The 18,051-nt window shown below is 43.3% G+C and overlaps 1 protein-coding gene across 6 annotated transcripts in view; it reads left to right on the forward strand.

Annotated features, from left to right (window-relative positions):
• DNMBP (dynamin binding protein) overlaps positions 1-18,051 on the forward strand; it is a 112,301-nt gene that overhangs the window by 59,751 nt on the left and 34,499 nt on the right. Inside the window, exons 1-2 of one of the 6 annotated variants that reach the window (XM_073240558.1) lie at positions 14,314-14,434; positions 14,881-15,166. The exons of 3 other annotated variants lie outside the window; for them this stretch is intronic. In XM_073240558.1, the coding sequence (XP_073096659.1) occupies positions 14,881-15,166 (286 nt within the window). In that variant the 5' untranslated portion in view covers positions 14,314-14,434. Of the gene's footprint in view, positions 1-13,868; positions 15,167-18,051 lie in introns of those variants that run through there. 2 more of the 6 variants (XM_073240557.1, XM_017664376.3) reach the window with 2 other exon arrangements.

Here is an 18,051-nt window from a genome sequence, read left to right on the forward strand (position 1 = left end):
CCCATCTAGAGCAGTCCCTGTAAGATGCCCTGTAGAGGTGGTTTGTGGGAAGCAAATTCCCTCAGCTTTTGCTTGTCTGGGAATTGTTTAATCCCTCCATCATATTTAAATGATGATCGTGCTGGATACAGTATCCTTGGTTCAAGGCCCTTCTGTTTCATTGCATTAAGTATATCATGCCATTCTCTTCTGGCCTGTAGGGTTTCTGTTGAGAAGTCTGATGTTAGCCTGATTGGTTTTCCTTTATAGGTGACCTTTTTCTCTCTAGCTGCCTTTAAAACTCTTTCCTTGTCCTTGATCCTTGCCATTTTAATTATTATGTGTCTTGGTGTTGTCCTCCTTGGATCCTTTCTGTTGGGGGTTCTGTATAATTCCATGGTCTGTTCGATTATTTCCTCCCCCAGTTTGGGGAAGTTTTCAGCAATTATTTCTTCAAAGACACTTTCTATCCCTTTTCCTCTTTCTTCCTCTTCTGGTATCCCTATAATACGAATGTTTTTCCTTTTGTATTGGTCACATATTTCTCTTAGTGTTGTTTCATTCCTGGAGATCCTTTTATCTCTCTCTATGTCAGCTTCTATACGTTCCTGTTCTCTGGCTTCTATTCCTTCAATGGCCTCTTGCATCTTATCCATTCTGCTTATAAATCCTTCCAGGGATTGTTTCACTTCTGTGATCTCCTTCCTGACATCTGTGATCTCCCTCTGGACTTCATCCCATTGCTCTTGCATTTTTCTCTGCATCTCATCCCATTGCTCTTGCATTTTTCTCTGCATCTCTGTCAGCATGTTCATGATTTTTATTTTGAATTATTTTTCAGGAGGACTGGTTAGGTCTGTCTCCTTCTCAGGTGTTGTCTCTGTGATCTTTGTCTGCCTGTAGTTTTGTCTTTTCATGGTGATAGAGATAGTTTGCAGAGCTGGTACGAGTGACCGCTGGAAGAGCTTCCCTTCTTGTTGGTTTGTGGCCTTCCTCTTCTGGGAGAATAGGGACCTCTAGTGGCTTATGCGTGTCAGCTGTGCACAGACAGGTCTTCTGCTAACTGCCCGTTTGCTATGGAGTTTATCTCCGCTGTTGCTGTGGGCGTGGCCTGGCTGGGGTTGCTCCTCCAAAGTGGTGGAGCCCCATTGGAGGGGGAGCGGCCGGGAGGCTATTTATCTCCATAAGGGGCCTCTGTGCTCCCTGTTGCGCAGGGGGTTAGAGTGCCCAGAGATCCCCAGATTCCCTGCTTCTGGTCTAAGTGTCCTGTCCGGCCCCTTTAAGACTTCCAAAAAGCACTCTCCAAACCAAAACAACAACAGCAACAATGAGAGAGGGAACAGAAAAAAAAAAAAAAAAAACTCGCGATTTTTTTTTTTTTAACTTTTATTTTTTCCTCAGGTGCCAGTCCCAGGCACCCGCTCACTGGTCCTGCTGCCCTGCCTCCCTAGCAATGGGGTCCCTGTCCCTTCAAGGCTTCCAAAAAGCACCCGCCCACCAGTCCTGCAGGGAAAAACGCGCGATATTCTTTGTCCTCAGGCGCCGGTTCCAGGCACCCGCTCACTGGTCCTGCTGCTCTGCCTCCCTAGCACCAGGGTCCCTGTCCCTTTAAGGCTTCCAAAAAGCACTCGCCAAAAAGATAAAAAAAAAAGGGGAAAAGCGCGCGATTTCCTCCGTCCTCAGGTGCTGGTCTCATGCACCAGCCCACCGGGTCCCATAGGGAAAAACGCGCGATAATCTTTGTCCTCAGGCGCTGGTCCCAGGCACCCCCTCACCGGTCCCGCCGCCCTGCCTTCCTAGCACCGGGTTCCCTGTCCCTTTAAGGCTTCCAAAAAGCACTCGCCAAAAAGAAGAAAAAAAAGGGAAAAACGCGCGATTTCCTCCGTCCTCAGGCACCCGCCCACCGGGTCCCATAGGGAAAAACGCGCGATAATCTTTGTCCTCAGGTGCCGGTCCCAGGCACCTGCTCACCGGTCCCGCCACCCTGCCTCCCTAGCACCGGGTTCCCTGTCCCTTTAAGGCTTCCAAAAATCACTCGCCAAAAAGAGGAAGAAAAAAAAAGGGAAAAATGCACGATTTCCTCCGTCCTCAGGCGCCGGTCTCAGGCACCCGCCCACCGGGTCCCGTAGGGAAAAACGCGCGATAATCTTTGTCCTCAGGTGCCAGTCCCAGGCACCCACTCACCAGTCCCTCCGCCCTGCCTCCCTAGCAATGGGGTTCCTGTCCCTTTAAGGCTTCCAAAAAGCACTCGCCAAAAAAAAAAAAAGCGCTCCGGTTTCTTTCCACCCGCCGGGAGTCGGGGGGAGGGGCGCTTGGGTCCCGCCGGGCTGGGGCTTATATCTTACCACCTTCGCAAGGTGCTGGGTTCTTGCAGGTGTGGATGTGCTCTGGATGTTGTCCTGTGTCCTCTGGTCTCTATTTTAGGAAGAGTTTTCTTTGTTATATTTTCATAGCTCTATGTGTTTTTGGGAGGAGATTTCCACTGCTCTACTCACGCCGTCATCCTCAGAGGCCCAAGATTTAAAGAACTTTTCCTACAGTGTTTATCTAAATTTGGTTGATACTGTATTTAGTTGTTTACATGCCTCATGATGAGAACTTTAAGTAAGCCTATATACAAACGTAGCAGCCTACTCTTGTGTTTAAGGGATATGTTACCATCTTTGATTGACCCTTGAAGAGAGACTTTCTTTTTCATTACGTAATTTTTTATTCTGTCATCACAATTTGACTGCTCTGGTTTGATATATCCAATGAACTTTGAAGCCTTCTGACTTCATTTGATGGGAAATGAGAAGACATCCAGTGTATGGTCAGTGTGTCATTTTCCACACACCTGGTATAGTGTTCTACAGGTAGTAGACACTCACTAAATACTGGATGAATTGAATTTAGGTTAACTGAATGAAATTGAATTGAGTGCCATCCTGCCTCCCAGAGCTTTCAGAGATCTCCTACCTCTGTTGTACTTTGAACTTGAATCTCTGGGGAGCTGGGGAGCATGTGATAAGACTCTCCTTGTCAGACATGGTTAATGGATAGCAAAACAGTTCAGGGCTGTGCTGACCCAAGGTGAGGTTCTTTATTATAGCCTCTGGTCCTTCATAAGACTTTGGAATTTGAAGTCATCAGGATTCATTTTCCAGAAGTTCTTTTTTTTTCCAAATCTGATCCATAACCTTTTATAGTTTCCTGTTTCCTACAGGTATTTTTCATCTTGTTTTTTAATTTCCTTTAAAGCATATTTGCTTTAAACTCTGTGTTTGATAATTCCAAAATATTAAGTATTGGTGGGACTGTTTTTGATGTCATGTGCTTTTCATTCTTGTGGTCTAGACTCCTTGTGTGTCCGATCTTGTACGGTGTGCTGGTCATCCTACTTGGGAAATTGTAAGACCTGAGATGAAGGCACCAGACTCCAGAGAGGATTTGCATTTATCTCTGTCAGTTTTGTGTGGTCTTATGTTTCCAGATTATCAAAGGGTAACAATCCTTGGGATTCAGGAGTAAATAACTGGAATTCCTGGTAACCCCTAAAATTATAAATGTTTCTGTATTTTAAAAAATTTTTTTGTGTACATGTTCTTAAAATAGTAGTAGTGACCATAACAATGAATATTGTCCTATTTTAGGATTATACTAACAGCTCAGAGATTATAAGTGTATATGTGTGTTGTGACATATATTATGAAACAGCTATATGAAATAAATGCATGCTTTGTTATTATTATGAACCAAAATATAACAAGATTATATATGTTAATGAGCTATAAAAGTGTTCTCTACCTGATAATAGATATTTTTTAACTTTATACTTTAAAATAATTTTAGATATATAGGAAAGTTGCAAAAATAGTAAAATTCCCACATACCTTTCCCTCAGCCTCCCCTTACCTTAACATCTTATGCTACTATAGAATATTGATCAAAATCAGAAAATTAACAAATAGACGTTTGATAATTATAAAACATTACAAGAGGGAAACAGTAACACAAAATAAATGTTAAATGAAAATCATTTAAATATTGTAACATAATACAAGTACTTAGTATTTAAAAGTTGTTCTTAAAACAATAATTTAAATACACAAAACCCCAGCACTAGTTGCCCTATCTGATAGTATTGACTTTGTTTTGTGACTAATATTCCAGCAAATATTTCCATTTTGCATTGATGTTGGTTGGAGTGTTAAGAGTGCTACAAAAGTACTTTCATGGGGAGTCGCTAGGGTGCATGGTGCTTCCTTTAAGCTCATTTTCTATTTTAACTGTGAAAGTATTTTTTCTGCTTGCTCTGATTTTGACTTTGCCTTTAAAAGTAATATTGTTTTTGCTAATTCAAATTTTAGACAATACATTTGTGATGATATTCTTATCTTCTTTTTTGAGTTATAATTGACATACATTTATTCATTTCAGTTGTACAACATAATTTTTCAGTGCTAATATCCACATATTCTGTGCATTTCTTCTGTTAAAGTATTTACAAAGAACCTATATAGTTCAGGTGGAACTGGACTGAGAATGACTAGTGTTTTCATATTTGAATTCCTTCTCAATAGTTCTTGGGAAATTTATATGTCTTTCTGAAGTCTAAGGAAAATCAGCTGAGGAATCTGGAAAACAGGAAAAAATACTGTCATTCTCCTGTGAAAGTAAAGCTTAACAATAAATGTAGAGGTATAACTATATAATAAATGTAGAGGTATAAGTATACCCTACATAGAATCATGTATCAGAATTGCCATTTTAAGGATTTATTTTGCTTCCAGAACTTGGTATTTCTTGGACCATCACTTATAAGATTTGTGTAAAATATACTGTGAAAGTAAGCTTATTAAAATTTATTTACTTCCAAGAGTGAGTCACTGTTAGCATAAAAGGCTGTGAACACGCACTTATAAACACACTCATAACATAGCAACAGCTATAAACAAAACTGATTAGGTTCTGATCCCTTCCCTCTGGGCATCCTGTCCCAGTCAACCTTGATCTTTCACTCTGTGTGTCAGTATTTTCCACTCTGGCTTTCAATTTGATAAAATTGAAATTTTTTCCAAATTCCTTCAAACCAGTAAAACCTCCACATTTTTTATGAAGCTTTATTTTCACAGGAGAATTAGAGTGTTTTTTCCTGGTTTCCAGATTTCTCAGCTGATTTTTCTTAGGACTCTAGAAGACACATAAATTTCCCAAGAACTGCAGGGAAGGAATTCTGCATGGAAACACTAGCCATTCTCATTCTATTTCCACCTTAAACTAATTGAAGGTGTTCAAGTACCTTGGATAGGTACTTGAGTTATGATTGACAGGCATTGGAGCCCCATCTGTAATTTTGCAAATGGGCTGGTCCAATTCTGATTCACTCTCAGGAGTCCTTTGGAATTTTAGCTTATTACAGAAAAGGTCTCTTTTTAGACACCTTGCCTTGCAGGCGTTCTGGGCTTTGAGTTTTTGACTTCTCCCCAGAGAGCCATTAAGACAAAAGTTCAGCTTTCTGGGCCTGGCGGGTGCCCTGGGTGGTGTGGGGTCTGTGGTCATTACCTGCCCCAGGGTCTAGTTTGCCTTTTGGTTTTGCATCACCTGTGCCTCTGTCTTGTCTGTGTGTTGATAGTTTAAAGATTTTTCTCATATTTCCTCAAATATTTTTAGCTTTTTTTTCTGTGATAGGGTTAGTCCAAATAACCTAAACTTTAATTATTGGAAACAGAAAGCCCTGAATTAGTAGTTTTAGATAAGCCAGTAATTGGCTCTGACCGAGAATTAGGAGTTTTAAATTTGGAATTACCATGTAGAGTCAGGGTAAGCATTTATGAGTATAGTGTGTTGGGGAATGAAATGTCATTTTGTGGGCTTCAGGATGATGTTTAGGTCAGTTACTCACTCATCCAGCAAATGTGCACTGAGTTTTTACCATGTGCCAGGCACTGTGCTAAGGGCAGGGTGTATAGTAATAAACATAGATATGCTCTCTGCCCTCAGGGAGCTTCTGGTCAGATGAGTTACTAATTAATAAGCTAAGGTCCTTATCTAAAACACAGCATATTCAGATCTGGTAAATAGGTTGATTTCCAAAGCAGCAGAAACATTCAGGGTTAGTCTACAGACTTTCAAATTTCCCAGTTCGTGTTACGTTTAGATGCCCCGATTAAGACTACATACTTTAACCTGAAAGAATCTCATTTTAGCATATCAGAATCCTTTTCTATCTCTAGGAGAGGTTCACATGCCTGAATTTGACCAATAGGTTAGTGTATTCACTTATTTACTAAGCAAATATTTCTTGAGTACATACTATGAGCCAAGTATTGGCTGTACATGGATAAATAAAAAGGATATATTCATAGAAACATTCATATTTGTGTATCTTTGAAACTCTAGTGAGCATATTGATGTTGGCTCTCTATTTCATCACACTGCCCCTCTTTCTGCCTTTGAATCATGGCCATAGTTACTTTCAGTGTGGACCAGGACCCCGCTGTTCTATGTCGATGCAGTGGATGATAAGCTATAGGGAATCAGCCTCTTCTGTATCCAGAAACTTTCTCCTCAACTTCTCTCTTTCCTTTATGGTAATGCCATGAGGAGGGTTGACCAGAGACTCTCAGGGTAATTTTTAATTTTAATTCGAAACTATTGCAAATCAAATCAGAATGTATTTTTCAGAAAGTAACATTTTCAGCAAGATACTGGGTAAGGTCAAAGGCCCACTACAGAGAGCCATTAGATTAACAAGTTGAATTACTCATATGAAACACTCACATCTGTGTACTAAGATGGTATGAAATATTCTAGACAGATTTTTAAAATCTGAAAGTATAGTTTTCTACATACAGAAGCAATTCGTTATTCTGAAGACTCCTTGGAATGCCTTGGGTATAAGAGTTCTTTCTCAAACTAGTAAAAGATAATGGAGTTAAATAGATCAAAATGTTCTGTGGTCTTTCAAGATACAATAACTTTTTGTAAAAGAAATAATAACCTTTCTCCTGGTTTGTCAGTACATAAGAAAAAAGCAAGTATCCTTGATTGTATGACATCTAGTTGAGGGTGTTGGCTCAGTAAAAATTAGCTCAGTTTGCTTGTAATGGATTTACCCTCATATAAAATAGCAACCATAGTCAGAGGCCATTAACAGTCTGTTAATGCAGAACAGAAACTTCTTTTCCTTTTAAGATAGATGGTTTAATCTATGTCAAGAAATACAGCTTGGAATGGTTCAAGTTAGCTGTAATTAACCTGTGAATTAATATTCTTAGCAGTTTATACTATGTCTTTACCAACATTCCCTCGGCTCCAGGTAAAGGAATGGAGAAACTGGAAGGGATCCAGGGACTTCAAGCATGGGTTTTGGATCTCACTGAGGCTTTGGGCACTAATGTAGGGCCTGTGTCCTGCTGGCGTGGGACCCCTTGGCAGCAACTATCCCATGCCACCACCACACTGCTGAGTGCGCCGCCCTCTGCTGTTCACTCTGCCAGATGTAGCGAGACCCAGAAGACAAAAGACTCTGGGGCAGTCACTGATTCAACAGATATTATTGAGCTCCTACTCTATTCCAGGCAGTATTCCAGAGTTAGATCAGCGATCTCTGCCCTTGTGGGGAGACAGAAACAATGAGTAAGTAAAAGTATGAGCATGTTTTAGAAGGCAAAAGAGTCTATGGAGTCAGAGAAAATCTCACTGAAGAGTGACGTTTGAGTGAAGCTCTGAATGATGGTGGGGAGCCAGCCAAGCCATTTTGAGGGGTGGAGGAAATTGTTCTAGGCAGGGAGGTCAGCTAGTACAAGAGTGTGCCTGGTGTTTGAGCAACAACAAGGAGGCCACTTCTGCCAGAGCAAAGGCATGGGCAGAGTTCGGAGTAAGACAAGAAGCCACAGGAAGGTTTTGAGCCAGGGAGTGACGTGATCTGACTTACATCTTTACAGAATCACTCTGGCTGCAGTGTTGAGAACAGACAGAGGAGACCAAGGACAGAGGCAGCGAGACCATTAGGAGGCTACTGCAGTGATCCAGGCAAGAGATGATGGTAGCTTGAATCAGGCTGGTAGAGTGGAGATGATAAGGGCTCCATTCCATGTATTTTTTGAGTCAGAGCCAGGAGGACTTGCTGGAGAAGTGGACATGAGGTATAAGAGAACAAGAAGAATCAAGGTTGACCCTGAGGTTGAGCAATTGGGAGGGCTGGAGTTGCCAGTAATTTCTCTATTAACTGTGAGGACTGTAGGAGATGCTGGTTGGTTGGGTTGATGGGACAAGGCAGAGGTCAAGAATCAGGTTTGTTTATGTTGAGTTGCCCATAAAACATGCAGACTTCTAGGTAGAAGCATTGATCAGGCAGTTTGATATGCAGGCTCAGAGTTCAGGGGAGAGGTTAGGGCTGGAGACATAAATTTGGGACAGGTATTGACAGCACCTAGACATAAGTTTTAGCAGCACATGAACATTATTTAAAGCCATGACAGTTAATGATACTACTTTAAAAAAAGAGAGTACAGATAAAAAGAGGAGGCCCAGTGACAGCCTCACGGTAAGCTGTCTGGAATATAGGGAATGAAAGGATAGGATGGTGCCAGTAATTCTAATTAATTGAGCACTTATTACTTGCCAAACAGGGTGTTAGGTGCTTTTATACACTCTTTCTAGTCTCCCAAATTGTCTACATTGACCACTGAGAATTGTCCAACGTCTCACCGTCAGTACATGGCAGGGCTGGGATTCAACCCAGGTCTGTTTCATTGCATAGCTGCATGGGCTTTCTGCTGTGCCACACCGTAAGGTTGTGTTTCAACTTCAGGTGGGACTGCCTGTCTCTGAGAGCAGGTGGAGGAAGCAACACTTGAAAAACTCAGATCTCCAAGTGCTTGAGGAGGGGTCCCACCTGACTCTTGCCAACTTCCAAAACCATTACACCATCATAACACACTTTAGGACTCTCATCTGTTGAAAACTATTTGCTAGATTATATCTGTCCATAGCTTTTAGAGCACATATGTATGTATTAATATATATTTTTTAAATAGTTAATCCTTTCTCACAGATACACTTTTGACTGCTAGCTTATCATGAAGTTATTCAAGTTTCCAAAACTTTTACCCATTCATGCTAGTAACACCCCTAACCTGCTCATAGTTTCAGTTTCTCCATGTGAACCCTCACATAATTCGTATTGTCACCCTGTAAAATCATCATGTTTTAAACTCTTAAGGGCTTCTCAGAGCCCTGTGCCATTTCAAATATTTACTCCCTTCAGAGTATATCCAAATACCTCTTGTTTTTCTGCATTTCAGTCTTATTTCCTTTGCCAATTCTCCCAGGCTCATTTTTCTCTGTTTCTGTCTTCCTTCTCCCAGTCAGTCATTAGTGCCTAGTCTTCCTCTGTCAGGGAACCTGCCCTGAAATCTTAAGTGTCTTTCTTCTCCCTCATTTCTAAGCCTCTTCCCACATAACCAGAGCTGTAGCAGTGTTGATAGCCTATGAGTGACTTTGACCATAATGGCCTTCTTTACAGAGCCTCCTAATGAACCCTTAGGCTGAGAGGCAGCTGCGTGGAATAAGAGTGGAAACCACCTTCCTAGTCATATCAATGTTCCTTGAATTCCTACCGCGTGCTGGGTAACTGGGTGTATAGGAGAAGCCCTGGGACAAGCCCAGGGAGTGGAAAGACAAGGGAGATCAAATAACAAAAAGAGGAGCAGCAGCCAGTCAAGTGAAAGAAGAGTTTCCAGAAAGAGAAAGTGATGGTGTCAGAAAGCTGCTGAGAGGCCAAGTAAGAAGAAGACCCAGAAATGACCACTGGGGTTGGTGACCTTGTCAAGAATAGTTTCAGGACAGTGATGGTGAAGGGACAAAGCCTCATTGGACAAAAGAGAGGTAAGGAAGCAGAGGCTTTGAGTATTTGGCTTCCTCCAAAGTCTTTCAAAGGGTTTTGCCATAAAGGAAAGTGAAGAAATGGGGTAATAGCTGGAGGGGGCATTGGATTGAGAGGCCAACAGAAATTGCAGAATGGGAGACAGGCTCATGGGACTGATCCATTCAAGCAGCACATTGAAGAAGCAGGGGAGGAAGGGCCTCACTGCTGAAACAGAGTCTTTGAGGGGTCAGGAGGGAGTGGGATCCAGTGAGCCAACAGAGATGGGCCGGTTACCAGAGCAGGGACAGTTTCTCCATTCAAACAGGATGGGAGGCAAAATGTATGGGTACAGATGCAGGTAGGATGGTAGATTTGATAGTGAAAAGATAAAGAAACGGGCTTGAGAGTTTCTGTAACTTCCCCAAGATTATACAGCTAGTCCATGGCACAGTCAGGATGCAGACCCTAGCAAAGGCCCACACAAGCTGTGTGTGTAACCTCTGCGCTCTACTGCCCCTGCCTAGCTTCTAGTCTGTGCCCAAGATGCTATAAATATCAGCCCATCAGGCATATGAGCACCTGCTGCATGCCCCAGGCTGCGTTGGAGATTGGAAGGTAAACTAGATATGGTCCTTACTCTCAAGGAGCTTCCAGTATAATAAAAGGAGAGAAACAAGTAATAAGGCCACATTGGTAGGATGAGAAAGACACTTGTATGATGCTCTGGAAAAACAGCAGGAACTGTAGGACTCGAACAGGGTCATTGCACAGAATCTTAGAAAATGAGGAGTGGATCATCAGACCCGAAGATCAACTTGAGCAGTTGCAGAGACGGTAACAAAAGTGAAAGGAATTACATGTTCTTGCTAGTTTGTTTACTGTCCTCTACCTTTTCTTCCTTTACCTTTCCTCTGTCTTCTCCCTCCTTCCAAATCCTGCTGCCCCGTCTTCTCTTTCAGCACCCCATAAGCCGAATTTCTGTCCACGTGGGGATTCGTGCAGATGTCATTATCACAGATCACCCATCCTTTAATAACCAATAACAACCACGGGCGGGATGCTGCTTTAGGGCTTTGAAAAGTCCCGGTCGAATGTTACTGCTGTGCCCAGGAAAAGAGCCAAGACAGGTATAAGTAACTCTAAGGTCGAATTTCACCAGTCATACCAGGGTTGAGGAAAGTAGCCAGGTTATTCCCCCCTTTCCCTCTGGTACTCAGAGTTATTGTGAGAAAATAGCAGCCTGTTCACAGCTTTTGAATAGTTCTGGGTAGTAGTAATGTGAGGCAGTTTCTATCTATATGCAAACTCTATCTTTAATGCCCTAAGGCAAAAAGACAGGAAAAGAAGGGTGGGGTGAGGGAGTGGAGAGCCCCATATTCTAACCAGCTATCATTTGTTGTAGCCTCAGTAATAACCTCTTCTGTTGGGTCATTTTATAACTAGTATCCTTCTTACCTATGATTTATCCTCCTTTTTATCTCTTCTCTTAGTTGATTTACCAGGTATGTTTCTTATCATGCTGGCTTTATCAAAGATACTAAGTTGCTAAAAAGAACTTTGTTTTCCATAACAGGTAGGGAAAGATTAATCTTTCCTTTTAATTTTTACTTAGATATAAGTAAGATCATAAAATTTTAGACTTAAAGTAGCAGAAAAACCATTAACTTCCTCATTTCACACATAAGAAAACTGACAGGCAGAGAGGTTAAGCATAGCTGCAAACTGGTTATTAGCCGGAATTGAGCTTCCAGAAGTCAAATGTCCTAATTCCCCGTCTCAGGTGCTCTGTACGCACTGTCGCTCTGTGTGACTCATGGGGAAAGCCGTCCTCCCAGTGCTGCCGGCCTATAGGTTCCGTGCACCAGGTCCATCTTCACTGGGTTTAGGCAGGGGCAGCCTTCCTGCCACCGTGCCAGTGTAGGCACGCCTCATGGGTGGTGGTGGGGAACAGCGCTGCGGCCAGACCGTCGGCATCAGGGCTGGAGACAGAGGGGATGGCAGTGCTGGGGGTAGGGGAGAGGGGGCCGGGGGTGTGCTCACTTGCCTCAGTAGGGGTCTGCCTCTGAATTAGAGCACGGTAGAGTTTACTTGTTCGTTTATTCAATTTAAGGGAAATTAAGGCTTCACTACATTTTTGAGATCCTCCTGTTAGTCTAGTGAAGTCAACCAGACCATGGTTCAAGTTGTGGCCCTGCCCTGCAGGAGCTCGCGGGTTCCTGGGCAGGGTATGCAGGCTTCCTGAGACTCTTTATCTGTAGTAAAATTAGGACAATACCATGAAGGTCAAAGAAAATTCAGGTCAACCTCCCAACGCCCAGCCCTGATCGTAGCACATGACACACATGGAAACGAGCAAGCTGCCAGGGCTCTTGCTCCTGCTATTAGTTTGGAAGGCGTGTGGGAAGAATAAATGAACAAAAACCTCCAAATGAATGAAATCAGAAGATTTGACAATTTAGAGGTTCATTTAGTAACTATTAATAGAGAATCCCCAAAAGGCATGATATTACATTAAGTATCTGAGGAAAAGAAAATAAGTTTTGAGGAAAATGAAACGGAAGGAATCGGGACCTCGAGGCCAAATGCCTCATTTTATAGATGGGTAGATGGGCTGCCAGAGAGAACAAATGGTTTGTCCAAGAGCAAACATCTAATTATTGATAAAGCATATAACCCTGGTCTCCTAGGGTCCTTTGTATTATTTCACAAATAGGGATTAGATCAAAGTTCAAGGCATCACTGGTGGACATCTGATAGATGACTGGGCAGCTACGAGAGTCATGTTAAGGGAGCCTGTCTTAGCATGTTACTCTCCTGCTCAGAAACCTTCAATGACTCCTCATTATCCACTGAAGAAAATTAATGGTATCTAGATCCTTCAGGATCTGCCCCAACCTACCCCTCCAGCTTTACCTCCTATTACTTTGCCACATATTGTATCCTTCAAAGTGTTCCCCAAGTCCTACTTCTCCCTGTGTAGAAAGTCTGTGGAAATGCCGGTTACACTCAGATGCTGCCACTTCTGGGATGCCTCCAGCCGCGCCCAGGGATTCGCCTTGCGGTGGCCGCCTGTTTGTTGTGGCACTTAGCTCGCTGATCTCCCTCTACTGTGTATTGTGCCTGCATTGTAAGGGGCAGGGACTAGCCCATTCATCTCTCTCTCCTACAATGCATCATATAAAATAGGACCTATCTTATCTCTGTGGATTCAAATAGGTATTTTTATACCTACCTTTCTGATCTCTAGCCTCATTCTCCAGTTCCTAATTGTACTGTATGAATTAAATGGAAAAGAGATTTAGAAAATGATGGCTTTGATGCCTCTCTCGTATGACAAGCATCAAGGAAAGTGTGAAAGCATACGTAACTGTATTCTCTGGGGGAAAAGTTTTACACTATAAAATCGTCCATGAACCAGATCATAGTTAAAAGGAGGACTTTTTCTTCCTTCGGAGGGACCTCCAATGTGCCTGCAGGCAGGAGCTTGAGCAGCCTATGCTGTGAGTGTGCCCTAACCGGCAGGCAACTGGAATCCCATAAGAGCAAAGTTGGCAGAGGAGAAAGAGTTCTGCCTCTAACTAAAGGGAAGGGAGTCTCAAAGAGTTTCCGATGCCCAAGGATTAGAAAGCTGAACTTGGAGGACAGGGAAGGCAGGTCCAGTTTGAGCTTCACATGAAAGCATTGATTTAGCCTCACATGAAAGCATTGATTTATACCCCTGGTTGATTACTAAAAGATTAAAGAGGCAGATGAGACTGATATGCAACCTTACCTCCGGCTTTTCAAGGGGGCTGTTTCTTTTTCACATGGCTGCTTCTGCAAAACCTGCAGGGCAGCAGAGTGCTTCTGCTTCAAACGTAAAGCAGCCAGGCCGGTCTGACCAGCTGGAGGGAAACACCAAACAAAGCTGCCAACTCCGATCACATGAACACTAGTTACTAATTATCTTCTGGCCTCTATGGGGAAAGACATAGCAGCTCACTGATTGGATCCTGAGATCGAAATAACCCCCCATCTCTCTGTGCTCTCGCTAGCTAGGAGAATGCCTTTGGGAGACATTTGCAGGAGGACAGGCACAGCCTTAAGCTAAACTGCACCTGTCCACACCGCGCGGCCCAACCCAGGCCCATGGAAGAGGGAAGTAGAGCCTGTGCTTACGCATGCTGAGTATGTATGAGACTCACAGGATTAGAAAAGAAAGAGAAGCGGAGAAGGACGGGCTTTGGGGCTCCAGCCAGGAGTATGAAGTTTATAGGAATCTACAGAAGAGGGGCCTCCCAGCGCTAGGGCTACTTAACAGAGAAGATGACTTGGATTCCACATACCGGACCATGGGGCAGAATCGGCCTTATACGAAAAGGCACTGTGGATACTGGGACTTTGAGCAGCGTGAACCAAGCTATGAGGACTACGAGGAAGTAAAGGAAAGTGGAAGGGACTGTGTGCGCCATACAAGCCTGATTCAAGGCTGTGATGATTACAGGAATTCAGAAAATACAGATTATGGGGATCTAAAACCTGGGACTAAGGAAAATTGGTCTACAGGAATCCCAGACGTCACCTGGAAAGCTGGAGGACATGCAGAGATGAATGGCTGTGTAGGTAAGAACCTGAATTATAATCCTGAGGACTCTAAAGAAACTGAACAATGTACTAGCTACAGGGATCTGGATGATTCTATGGGGAATTTTGGTCCATCTGAAAACTGGCATATGAACCACAGGAATTTTAATTATAATCTCGAGGATTGCAAAGAAACTAATTTTTGTTATAGAGACTTCAACAATGTATATCATGTTCCTGGGAATTATACTAGTGGTGAGTCTGTGGACGTCCCAGATTTGGATGGTGTCAATGAAGGTAAGGAATTTGTGAAATACTATGAAGGGGACTGGAATGTCGGTCAAAATGATATTATCTTTCCCAAAGCAAAGACTCATGCCGTGGATCAGAGTAATTTTGATACAGAAGATAAAGGCTATGATATTCCATTTGTGAACTATGAGTATGCGTTTCAGAATTACAGTGACACCAATTCTTTCCATCAGATGAAGGATTTGGAGCATAATGGCATTGACAAAGCAGGAATGATGGCAGCCAGGAGCAGCGGGATCCTCTCGGATAATCTGCAGAATCAGTGGGCATGGAGGGACCAGGGAGAACATCACTGTGGCACTCCGCACAGCCCTCCACTAAGGAAGAATACTTGGCATTTAGAGGAAGAGGGGAAATTAAATGGCCCAGAGACTTGGAAAAGGAATAGTTGCCTCCGCCGCACAGCACCTAGCACCCTGAGACGCTCAGAATTCGTGCAAAACAGGAAGAGAACCCGAGGTACGAACTCAGATGGCCTTCTTACAGGGATAAAGCATGAAAATAGATAAAGGGGGAGGTTATACCAGGTACCAGGAACACTTGTGTGCTTGAGGAGCCTGGCCCCCAAAGTTCTTATTAATTGTATCTTGAGTGGGAGCAACCTTAGAGATTTAATTCCTTTGGGAGGCACTTTGTAGCGTAAGGGTGCTGTGACCATGCAGGATAACTCTCCAAATCAACTGTTCTCCCGGGAACGTGCCTTTACCATCCTGGTTTTATGAGGCATCTCTAATCCCCAGGATTGCTCCATTCTTACTTTAATATCTTTTGTTCATCTTATGGAGACAGCAGTCTCCTTATCAGGGCACCAGGCCAAAATTTATTTTCCTGGAATGTTCTTTCTCTCAATCCCTACACTTCCTTAGACATGAGGGGAAAGAAGACTTGTTTCTTAGATGGTTCATTCCTTGACCTTGAGGAATCTGAAGTGAATGATGTGCACTAAAACTCCTGGGGAAATCAGAAGATCATTTATATTAGTAGTGCTTTGTACATGCGAGGCATTCACGATGCTTCATCTCGCTGAGCCTTAACTGAGTTATCTGGGAGGGGGGGATATTTGTAACGTACAAGTCATTTCTTTCTTGCCAGTTATCTTCTCCAATTCTCTGAAATGACTGTTTTATGTTGTTTTTATAATTACTGGGCTCTCTGTTAAGCCTTTATTTTTATTATGTATGTATGTTATCCTCCTGCCAAGCAGGTTTTCTAGTTTGGGCCAGTTTGGGGGAGTCTGGATAATGGCAGAGAATAAGGGTTAGAGCCAGAAAATGTGAACGATCTGGGGAATCCATCTCACACCTTCCTCCCAAGTGGGAGGTTTCCTTCAGATCAGCCTCAGTGGCAGTGGTTAGGTTTGCGGTGGGGGCCAGCACAGACTAAAAAGATGAGTCCCTGGTGTGACCCTGGAGCTGCTGTGTGGCTTACCCGTGCTCTTCCGACACAGGCCTGACTTGGAATTTCCAGAGCACCATGTTGGACGAAGCAGGCTATCTACCTGCATTGAGAAAGGTAAAAAGTTAAATGAAACCCGACTTTCGTTGGGAGGCTGAGGTATTTAGCAGCTAGCCTTTTTTTTTTCTAGGTACATTTTTGCTCTGAACTGATAGGGATTGGATGACTTCTAAATTCCTTCTTGCTCAGAAAAAAAAGTCTGATGCTGTGATTCCTTCTGTTGGTTTGTGTATTGTCCTTACTCCTTTCCCCTGCATCTGTTCCTCAGATGGACTTTGTTTCCTGTCTTTAGTTCCTTATTGTATTAAGCCTCCTAACTAATCAAAGTGTGTTTATTCTGTTTGCCTTAACAGAAGTCAAACCCTTCTCTCTGGAGTGTTGTAATATGCCCTATGAACACTCTGAAACCCGCTCAGTTCTACCTTCTACCATTTATTGCCATTTTTACAATTCTCTCTCTTTATATTTGAGGCCTTAACTTTTGATATTGTATCATATTTAGCTCAATCTACACCCCTTTTTCTACCTCCAGTATCCTCCTTGGACTGAAACAAAATCAGAGTTTATACTAGAAATCTTATTGCTTTCCAACATTCTTCACTGGCTGTCTTACAGTGCATGTGCTGCTATCCTCCTGAACGTTGCACAGTCAGAACATACCATTACAGAAAGAAACAAACATTGGAGGTGGTCTCCTGCCCTGAGTTCCTCTCTCAGCTCCACCATTTACTAATAGTGTAACTGTAGACAAATTAGTTAACCTCTCTGAGTTTTGGATTCCTTATGTGTAAAATGAAGATACTAATGCCCATCTCTTAGTGAGAGAATATAAGCAACATACTTAATCCCATGACTAGAATATAGTAGGTGCTCATAAATTATGATTTCCTTGTTTTTTATTGGCCCACTTACCTTCCTCCTTGTAAATTGCCCCACCAGACTGTCCCTGCATGGTCCCCCTCTCTCCTGAGACCCAGAATGACTCCATAGTGGACATCTGCCCTCTAACCCTATATTTGCAGCTGTAACTGTCCAAGTGGAACCCCTGATCCCTTCCTCTTCCCCACTCTTCCCACCCTCCCCCTACTCCATTCAGGAAACAAAGCACCATTCAGGGGCTGCTCCCAGCCTGTCTCCCAAGCTAGAAACCAAGGCTTCTACCAGGATCTGTCCTTTCCGCCACCTGCCTTATCAGCTCCTTCTCCTGTGGAGGCCTCATCCTGGATGTTGTTAGGGCAGGTCTGTTCTGGTTTTGCCCTAGTCCTAGGGTGTGGCCCCGAGTCCTGGGATGTGGGCCTCACTCCTAAGGTGTGGCTCTTCAGAGGTTTCAGTAGAAAACTGGAGGTGTTCACTGTACCTACTAGGAGGGACTCAAATTTCAAACTCTGTCTTCCTGGCCCCAGACAGTTTTAAATATCTGCCAGGTTTTCTGGCATCGGCTTTGGGTTGGGTTCCCCAGCATCTCCTTGCCTGCATGCACAGCTCAAGGATGTGAGGGGAATTCCCACACAGATTTTAGGGCTGTCCTCTCTGTGGCTTCCTCTTTTCTAGGATTTCTCCTTTAGTATCTAGCCACTGCAGAGCCCCAGCCTTGAAACTTTGACTCTTCAGCCCAATACAATGGCCAGCTTTTGGCTTTCCATTTTAGCTTTATTCCCCTGCTGGCTGGAGCACTGGGGATTGCCTCAGGGCAGGGGCCGGAGGGAGTAGGGAGGTGGGGATTGGATGAATATGGATCTTACCTAGTTTGCTTTCTGAGGTTTGAGGAGTACGCCCTCCCGTTACATTGCTTTCCAGTGCCGTCATATAGTTACTAAAAGATATATTTTCTAGAATTGCTAGTGGTTATCAATGGGTCCATGCGAGGCAAGCTGCTCTCCCATTATAGA

This window comes from Manis javanica, chromosome 7, assembly GCF_040802235.1.
Source record: "Manis javanica isolate MJ-LG chromosome 7, MJ_LKY, whole genome shotgun sequence".
NCBI classification, from domain to species: Eukaryota; Metazoa; Chordata; class Mammalia; order Pholidota; family Manidae; genus Manis; species Manis javanica.